The sequence below is a fragment of the Tachysurus vachellii genome, chromosome 5 (assembly GCF_030014155.1).
Source record: "Tachysurus vachellii isolate PV-2020 chromosome 5, HZAU_Pvac_v1, whole genome shotgun sequence".
In the NCBI taxonomy this organism is placed as follows: Eukaryota; Metazoa; Chordata; class Actinopteri; order Siluriformes; family Bagridae; genus Tachysurus; species Tachysurus vachellii.
In genome coordinates, this window is record NC_083464.1 from 31,187,359 (window position 1) to 31,197,870 (window position 10,512).

General features: G+C 42.7%; 1 protein-coding gene across 2 annotated transcripts in view; it reads right to left on the bottom strand.

Moving 5' to 3' along the window:
- The window catches only part of kcnc3b (potassium voltage-gated channel, Shaw-related subfamily, member 3b), a 40,856-nt gene that overhangs the window by 19,222 nt on the left and 11,122 nt on the right, over positions 1-10,512 (bottom strand). For both annotated transcript variants that reach the window (XM_060869377.1, XM_060869378.1), the window contains exons 2-3: positions 3,351-4,332; positions 88-276 (exon numbers count right to left, since the gene is read on the bottom strand). In XM_060869377.1, coding sequence (XP_060725360.1) covers positions 88-276; positions 3,351-4,332 — 1,171 coding nt within the window. The remainder of the gene's footprint in view (positions 1-87; positions 277-3,350; positions 4,333-10,512) is intronic.

The window sequence follows — 10,512 nt, forward strand, 5'->3', positions numbered from 1 at the left end:
TGAACTCGACTGTTTAGGAGTCACCACTGTGTTCAGAACTTATGAGTAACACAAAGAGTGTGTGTGTGTGTGTTTGTACATGTGTACCTTTCCGGACGTTGGATTCTGAGGGTCTGAAGTCACGCGTGTTGAGCAGGAAGCAGGCTCGGTCCTGTTGGTAACGCTCGCGTGTTCGCCCCACCGGACTGCGATCGTCTGGACTCAGCACCTGGTCTATAGTAGGACAGTCCTCGTTAGCCAGCGCCGCGCTCGCCGCATCACCGTTCTGTTTCGAATCTGCCCAAGAGAAAGACGAGGGGAGAGAAAGAGGAAGAGAAAGAACAAATAAGAAGAGAGAACGAGGGACGGAAATGAAGAGAAAGGGAAAGAAGGGAAGAGAAAGGAGGAAAAAAGAAAAAGGATGGAGAGAAAGGTACAGAAATGTAAGAAGTAGGAAGAGGGAGGGAGAGAAAGAAAGAAGAGGAAGAAGGGAAAGAGAGAGCATTGAAGAGAGAAAAAAGGAGAGAAGAAGAAAAAGTTGGAGATTGAGAGACAAAGGATGAGATAGGAAGAGGATGCGTAGAGGAGGAAAGAAAGGAATTGTCAGGAAGGGAGCAGAAGAAAGAAGGAGAAAGTGGGAGAGATAAAATCAGAGAGAGAGAGAGATGAGGAGTTGATAGATGAAGAAACAGAGATGATAGAAAAGAAAAAAGGACAGAACGAGAGCAGAGTTCGAGAGATAAAGTGGAAAAGAAGGGAAGAGAAAAGAGAAGGATGGAGAGCCAGAAAGTGGTTGAGGGAAAGAGAAGGAGGACAAGAGAGGGAGAGAAACAGTAGAAAAGTGCGAGGAAGAACAAGATGTTGTAAAGAGAAACAGGGAGAGAAAAGCAGGTGAGAAATGAGAGAGGAGGAGTGTGGAATAAAAGAGAGGGAGAAAAAGAATGGGATGAGAGAGATGGATGGAAATAGTAGAGGATCAGATGAAGGAAGTGCAAGGAAAGGGGTGAAAAAAATGAAGAGGAACAGGAGGAAGTGAAAGAGTGAGGGGAGAAATGAGACAGAAGAGAGGTGGAGAAGGCGGGAGATTAAAAGAGAGGGAACCAGAAAGAGGGAGAAAAGTATGAAGAAATATACAGAGGATGAGCAAGGAGACAGAAAGAGCAATGAAGGAAACAAATGAAGGATGAAATGACAGATGAGACAAACACAGTGAAAAATGAGAGAGTGAATTTGATGGTGTGAGAAGAGAAAAGGTAGAGAAGAGAGAAAGAAAGAAGAACAAACATTCTGCAGCCGCCAGAAAAAAAAAACGGACGAAGAACAAGAAAGGGGGGAAATATCGTCAATTTCAGTAAAATATCGCCATAGTCAAGGTTGTCATACGAAGGGGCGGGGCTAGAATAAATATATCAACAGGAGGTGTGGTCAGGTGGCTGTCATAGCCAATCACATCATGCCATTTTTGCAGCAGTAATAATAAGCATCTGGCTGTTGTGTGAGAGCCTCTGGGACACATCAGCCACTTCCTGTAACGGCTGTAAACACAGTGAGTCTGGGATTTAATTAGAGCCTTTATTGATTGGGTTCATTCTATTATTTCCACTTGAATGAACTCCACAGAGAGCTGATAGATTCACACACTGCCACCGTCTCTCTGCTGTGAATTCTGGATTATATCATTCCACTCTGACCGGTCAGAATATTCTACAGCAACAGGAAGTAGATATACAGCGGACGCTAAATTATAGCCTTGTATACAGTAAGCTGTGTAAATGTTTGTGTATGGAAAGTGTCTCTGGTTATTCAGAAGGACAAAGGGTTTAGCTTTAGCCTTGATAAACAACACCTTGTATCATTCAAGCATGGACAACAGACAAGGGAAGCTAATCATCAGAGATTCGCTGGAATCTATCGCTAATTCCCGATGCTATCGTCAACCGTCCCAAGCCTAGCCGGTGGTGGAAGGCATGTTCACGTCGTCCTAGCCTCACAGCTATTTTAAGCTATATGTTAAGCTATATTAACAAGATTCTAATAGTAACAAGATTCTGGATCGAGTGCTGTTTCATATCGTCGCTGTCGGGCAGAAACCTCGTATGTCCAAATTTGGTCCATTTCATATTTTTTCACATATCGATGCTATTGGTCAGTCCCCACGTGGGTCTGTTATTTTTACAAGTTATTAACCAATCTAAAGTCTTGAAAATAGCTTGAGCGCAAATCTCATAACTCCATTGGACACTTCAACTGTCCACCTCTTCCTCACTCCGTGTGAGAGCTTCACGGAATATTTCTCCTCAAGAAGAGTCGCAGCGAATCAACACGTCTTCTGAGGTAAATGTCTTCAAAACACTGGGCTCAAAGAAAAAAATTCTTGACCCCCGCTAGTTCTGGTGCTCATCTGAGGACAGGAATTTAGCGCAAGACAATCCACTGCAACGCGGACTAAACCCTGTGCACTGCAGATAAGGTACAGCGTTTTTTTAATTTCCTGAAAAATAACGCTTTTAGAGATACGAGGATTCTGTCTGACAGCGACAATAAGCTGCCGAATCATTCATGATGGAAGCCATTTTGTTCACTGAAACCGTTCAGAAAATATAAAACATACGATCCGCTTTTTCAGTCCACATTTCTTGAGTTTTTTCACACCCATGGATTTAAAGCCGGTATCCTAGACTTTATTGAATCACGTTATTTAATTATTTGGTTCTAACTTTAAGGTGTGATATGAAGTAAATAATTAGGAATTAAATTAAGAAGACCATTCGGAATGATTCAGAACCAGGCCACAGACAACACCTGCTGTTTACACTGTGCTGATTACGTAAGACTAGAAGCCTCCTGGGATCTTCTGTGGTGGCATTGTGTATAGAAAAAGTTAATGCGTGTGTGTGTGTGTGTGTGTGTGTGTGTGTGTGTGTGTGTGTGAACGTGCACTTGGCAGATGGAATGCTTTGGGCTCATATGTACTCACTAGTTGATCATAAATACGAAATCATTTATAATGGAGGTGTCTCCTGAGGGGGAAAAAAAAACACTGACTTAAGCATGCGTGCACACACACACACACACACACACACATATATACACAAACACTGCTTTAAGTATGCTTAAATGCTCTGTATTGTTTTACCATTGTGTCTATCGTATTTCCTGACAACTGAATGATTCAGCATTTTCAACACAACTGAATTAGTAAATGCATTTCCTGTTGTTAAGCGTGTAGCTATAAGATTCACTCGATGGTACAAATTAACTCCAGGAGAAAACCAGAAGAAGATAAAAAAAAAAATGATTGTCTTGTTAGTCGAGACTTTAGTCTTTTCCCATTTCTGATACATAATCAAGTTAATAATGAAGTTGCTCACCTCTGTTTATTTCTATGATCTCCTCCTGAGCAAGAGGACAGTCTCCAGTGAGGCCGCTTGAGCCCATGACTCCGCCCAGAACGTTACCCAGGATCCTCTGAGGCGAAGCAGTGGCCATAGCCAGGGCATCGGGCTTGCAGTAATTAGGCGAGCCGGGCTGTGGGGCCCGTGGGATGTGTTTGTTCTTCTTTTTGGGCAGCTTCTGCTTGGCCATGGCCAGTGAGTAGTACATGCCAAAGTTGTTGACGATCACGGGCACAGGCATGGCGATGGTCAGCACTCCAGCCAGGGCACACAGAGCACCGACCAACATGCCCGACCACGTTTCAGGGTACATGTCACCGTACCCCAGAGTCGTCATTGTGACCACGGCCCACCAGAAACCGATAGGGATGTTCTTGAAACTGGTGTGGTTACTGGCCGTGGGGTCATCAGGGCTGGCGCCAATGCGCTCGGCATAGTAGATCATAGTGGCGAAGATGAGCACTCCAAGGGCGAGGAAGATGATAAGCAGGAGAAACTCATTGGTGCTGGCGCGAAGCGTATGACCCAGCACACGAAGCCCAACAAAATGGCGCGTGAGCTTGAAGATCCTCAGAATACGGACAAATCGGACCACACGCAGGAAGCCCAGCACGTCTTTGGCCGCCTTGGCGGAGAGGCCGCTCAGACCAACCTCCAGGTAGAACGGCAGGATGGCCACAAAGTCAATGATGTTCAGCGCACTCTTGAAGAATTCGGCCTTGTCCGGGCAGAATATAACGCGCGTAAAAACTTCAAAGGTAAACCATATCACGCACACGCCCTCTACGTACGTCAGCCAGCTGTCCGTCACTACCTCGAAGAAGACCTCCTCGTGCGTCGTGTTGCCCACCGTCACGTTCTCCGTATGGTTGTAGATGGTGTTGAAGGCCTCGTGCGTCTCCATGCAGAACGTCGAGATGGAGATGAGGATGAAGAGCAGCGAGCCGAACGCCACATACTACAGAGAAAACAAAGAGAAACAGATGGAAGAAGGTCAATGTCACATTCAGTCAATCTGATGGATCATCTTTCACAGATAAATTGCTGGGAAAAGCAATTTCACCTGTCAGATTGGTTAATTGTTTCAAATCAAAAATGCAGGTTGGTACAGTGTTGTTTATCTCCAACAAGCACTTAAATGGTCGTAATAAATCAAAGTGAGACTTTCCTCTGTGATTTTTCCATATAAAGCCCTTTTTGAGGTGGAGGAACCTGAGGAAAATATTGTGTCATTCCTATCAACAATTTGCTGATATTAAGACAAAAGAATGCAGAGAAACTTCAAAGCTGCTCACCATCTTATAGACAAAGTAAGTTTTTCCTCTTCACCCACGACACCGGAGTGTCGTTCCTCACAAAAAAACCTCACCATGACGGCACTTAGCTACAGCTGCTACACTAGAAACCGTTTATAACTACGGTATGGGTGCACCGATATAAACCTTGTGGCCCTATCAGAGCTGCTGTTAGGGTAAAATATTCAACTCTTTCTGACCAATCAGGATCAAGAATTTCAGTATTTTATTTGAATATCCGGGTCTATAATGTTCCGTTTGGTCTAAATGTGTAAACTGGGTCTTCATCAGTAGAGCATCAGAGCAAATGCTGCCCTAGATACTGATATTCAGGTTCTGGCCTTACACACACACACACACACACACACACCTGTACTGTGGACCACACACACCTTTCTTTCAGAGCATATCAGATAAAGGCAACTTCAGATAATACACAGCATTGTTGTTTGTATTTTGTCAGAAAAATACCAAATTTAAGATGTATCTAATGTTCCAAATATGTCGATTTTAAACCAAAGTGGGTGTGGCCTAATGCAGAAAGAAGGTTTGTTCATTCATTCATTCATTCATTCATTCATCTTCTACCACTTATCCGAACTACCTCGGGTCACGGGGAGCCTGTGCCTATCTCAGGCGTCATCGGGCATCAAGGCAGGATACACCCTGGATGGAGTGCCAACCCATCACAGGGCACACACACACACACTCATTCACTCACGCAATCACACACTACGGACAATTTTCCAGAGATGCCAATCAACCTACCATGCATGTCTTTGGACCGGTGGAGGAAACCGGAGTACCCGGAGGAAACCCCCGAGGCACGGGGAGAACATGCAAACTCCACACACACAAGGTGGAGGTGGGAATCGAACCCCCAACCCTGGAGGTGTGAGGCGAACGTGCTAACCACTAAGCCACCGTGCCCCCCCTAGAAGGTTTGTTAACCTTTTAAAATTAAACATGAATCCTACAACTATACCTCAGGAGTGTATCGTAATACTTTTTTTTATTTGTTTGTGACATTTCCACATTAACAATTTTATTCGATTCTATTAACCAAAATGTAAACAAGCTAGCGGCTGTAATCCATCACCGCCGCCAGACTAAGTACGTATGTATGTAGTCTTTATTTGTTTATTCGCCAGACGTCTTGCAAACAAAAAAGACTAACATCCGTGTCTGTCTAGGGCACAATATCTGTTTCGAATATCATTCCCAGTAATGTATTTGTATTCGGTTACATCTTCATAACGTGAACATTTATCGCATCTCTGCTCTAAATATAGAGACAATAGAAGCAAAAGACGGGAGACGGAAAAGGGATCGGGGCTATTGATGTATTTAATTTTTTTTTTTCTTTTACGCATTCATGTTCACACAGAGGGATAGCGGGATGTTACTCACTAAGCACTGGCGGATAAATAATACATCAGAGAGAGAGAGAGAGAGAGAGAGAGAGAGAGAGAGAGAGAGGATGTGATTGAGGCAGAGAGAGTGTGGTGTTGGATACAAACTCACTGCACACATATACACACACACACACACACACACACACACACACAGCTACTCATGTGAATAAGATGCATAAGTAGTTGAGAGCTTTTTTCCCCTCTCTCCTATTAAGACCCACTTTTTTTTGTAACCACCCCCTTCTCCTTCTATCTATCTTACGCAATCCCTCCATTTTCCCCCCTCTCCTTTTCCTACCGCAGATTAAAAGAATGAAGAAAAAAAAACAGAGAAAGGTGTCGGTGTCTAATCGCCAACCCTTTTAATCCCAACTATAAATGGTCTCGATTCGCGTTAAAAGGAAAAAAACGACAGTGAACACCTTATTTTTAGAGCTCTTATTATTTCTATATTACACCACAGTGCTGCAGGATTGTAGATGTTGCTCTGACATCTAGTAAGAAAAGAAAAGACTCAACTTTGTATATTTTATAATTAAAAATATTCCTTGGATTTAAAGCTTCATTTCAGTTTAATAAACTAGAATAGAACTTATTATTATTATTATTATTATTATTATTATTATTATTATTATTATTATTATTTAGAAATCATTTCTTTCTTTTTAAATGCAGCTTGGTTTCTTCATGGCTTTATATCTAGATGTTATCAGAAGGTATAACTGAAATTCTACCATCCATTACACATGTTCAAAAATGAAGCACCTTTTTTTCCCTTTTTTAGGGATACAGTTTATACAGGTATACAGTTTCTTTCATGAGGCTATCTATCTATCTATCCATCCCAAAATCTTCTCTCACTCTTTCTCTCCATGCTTCTCAATCTTCAGCCTGACCTACTTAAAATCTGCTGCATCTAAGATCCCCTTTTCCCCTCTCGCATCTATTTCTCATCTCTTCTCATTCCCCTTTCCCTCCCTCGAACAGTCTCTATGAAATGGCTCCGTATTGTCTAGTAAAGCTAGGGTACCAAAAAGCTAGCCAAGTCCTGTGTGTACTTAGGTGTGTGTGTGTGTGTGTGTCTGCTCCTGAGTGAGTCATACACACACTGTTGTAACGCTGAGCCTTTCAGACAGAAGCCCCTCTCGGCTTACGTGCACATGGCAGTCAAGATTTGGCGCTGCAATGTAACTTAGCCGCTAATTCGCTTTAAACTGGAAGTGTGTGTGTGTGTGTGATTAGACTGGAAGTGAGGATGGATATCGATCGGGATATGAACCCATTCTTAAATTGACTTCATCCAAGCCTTTCAGAAGTTCTTCATCTTCCACTCTGAAGAAACAGAATATGCTTGTTCTAATGTGCTACATCCGTAGCGCGGATACCACAACGCCTGCCTCGTTACTTTAAAAATATAAGTACATGACATCATGTCTCCTTTTTTTAAGCTAAGACCATTTATTCGCTAGCGCTGGCGTTAACACATGCTTTGTGCGATACAAATATTCTGAGCAGAAATGGTGCAAAGTAAGAAGCAGTATTTCATTACATATCAATCCATTTAGCTGTAATGCGTTTTGACGTCAGTTGGTCTCAAAAAAGCCTAATGGCGTTTACTCAAAAGGTCTAGATGGTTAACTAGAAGTTTCCTAAATCCTAAAAAATATCATAGTTTTTGGAAATCAACCTATAAACCACGACGATTTCACAGAAACAGAGATCTTGGTGGAGTAGACAGTAATCAGCCCAAATCCAGCAGTGATTACATCAGCGAGTGGTTGATGGAAAGGGAAGTGTTTCCGACAATGGGAGGAGTAGAGTTACAAAGCATCAACTGGAGTCATGTCATGAGCTGTGTGAATTCTGAGAAATGGTATTACAGCTGACCTAAACTAAAATGTCTGAAAAAAAAAACAACAACAATTTTTCATTTCATTTCACTTGGCAGTCATGAGACTTGAACTCACAACCATCTGGTTATTAGAAGCTTGATCTGGGGTAGGTGGTATAAATGGGTAAGGAATGATATGCTTGAAGAATCATCAATGCTTGTAAGAAAATAAACAAAATAGTACTGAATGGAACCATTGTGGTTAATATCCAACCCATAAAGATCCTTTCGCAACCTGGTGCAAAAAAAAAAGTTACCCACAACTTGTGGCATACGCCATACAATAGATTCATGTCCACCACAGAAACCCACAATTCTCAGAATACCATTCCAACTATTCTAAAAGTTCCAGAGATGATTTGTAGAAACAGTAGACAATAAGTTTATCCATTTGCTCTTTGGTACCATACAAAGGTACCGTCACTATTCGATGTTATCGACCTCAGCGTAAGGAATCGTACCACAGGTACCGCAAGGTGATCTGATTACAGTGCAACAGTCCCGATGCTGATTTTTTTAATAGATCCATAAGACATTCTATTTCCTTTTCTGACCATAACAGCCATTCTGTGGCATCTCAAAAGGATGTACTGTGGCAAGTTAAACCAAGCGTGCTATTTGGCGTATAGCTTAGCGTATAACTCGGAAGCCGATAGCTTCCACAGCTGATCCAGGATGTACAGTTTGGTAGTTTGGTAGAAGCGAACCCTAGACGACTAGCCTCAACATCACCCGATACCAGGGATACAATTTGCCAAATGTATCCGACGGCTTAAATAAATATAAGTTAATCATGGGGTCCCCCAAGGATCAGTTCTAGGACCTCTGCTTTTCTCGATATACATGCTTCCATTAGGGAACATTATTAGAAGACATGGGATTAGTTTCCACTGCTATGCTGACGACACACAGTTATATATCTCATCAAAACCAGATGAAATAGCTAAAGTGTCCAAGTTAACTCAATGCCTTAGAGAGATAAAAGACTATATGAGCTGCTCAAATGGCACTGGAGAAAAAAAAAGCACCATTAGTTTCTGTAGACCAGAAACTACTGGGATGGAACTAGTCATCCTTGACAAAATGGCACACGGATATAAAACAAAGAAAAAGTGGCACCACCTCTAAAGTGTAAGGTGAAATCTTAGTGTAGCAAGCTATGGTGGTTTGGAGCCCACACTGAGGTTTCAAACTTCCTTGCATCCAAACTTCTTAAACCCAACACTGGCAGTGGAGAGCAAATGATTATTCAATAAACCCAGAGAATAATTGAATAAAGACACCCAGGCTGGGTTCTGCAGGCGCAAGGTTTCAGGGCTTTTAACTTGAGTTGCTTTCTGGCTCCGGTCCATCGCTCAGAGACTTGAGAAATCAAATCGATTTTGCTCTGCTCTCTTCCTGTCATGGTTAAAGCTGAAATTAAAATGGTGTAACTGTATGGCTGGCTGTCACTTGATACTCTTAGGTAGCTCCTACAAGCCGTCCGTGTGTCCAACCAAACATCCATTTTTAATGATACCTTTTAATACCAGGCAAACAAGATACCATCGAAGTCCATCGTCTGTAATCTATATTTTGTAATAGTTTGCATTGTTTCACGTAAAACTTTGTGTACGTTTGTGTGTGTGTGTGTGGGCATGTTGTGAAGCCTCCAGAGAGACCAAAAGCCACAAAGTAAACCAGGTCAGCAAGACGAGGCTCGACAAGGCTTGGCGAGAAACACCGGGGGCAGAGAGGAAGATGCCACAATGCCAGAGCACCCACGGTGCAGCACATGTGCATCTTGGCCTTAGTAGTTCACCGCTACGGATGGTGGAACATTTTGCTGAGTCACAAAATAGTGACTCTGACTGCACCCGAGGACCAGTGGAGTGTGAACGGAGACGTGCAGCAAGATCTGTTTGTTTTTAAGCGTGACTTGCACCGAATTTGTTTTTAAAAGTCAAAAGCAATAAAAAGAAAACAGTCACTTTGCAATTTCACTTAATTACAGTCAAGGGCAAAAAAGAACAGAAAACCCCCACCACCATATCCACCATCACACACTAGCATTATTATCACCAACAACACCCCCCCCCCCCCCACCAGCAACACCACCATACCCATCACCACCATCATCAGCAACACCACCACCAACACCTCCGTACCCACCACCATCATCACCAACAACTAACCCCCTTCATCACCCCACCACCGTCATCATCACCACCACCACATCATTGATTATGTTCCCAGGACCGCACTACTGTCAGCCAATTAAACTCGCTATTGTAAACTATAATAAAATGTTTGGCGGATGCTTTAATTTAAATAATTTATTGTGTCTGGAGAAGCGATAGCTGTGTGTGTGTGTGTGTGTGTGTGTGTGTTTGTAATTATTGATTATTAGATCAAGGTCAGTGTTACTTTAAAAGATAGAACTCCTCGTCACTCGTGTAAATGGATGGGTCTCTGCTTGGCAGCGTCTCTCCGTCCTTGGCACAGGAAGCTAGCGTCGCTGTTGCCATGGAGATGGTGATGAAGCTGCACTGCAGTAT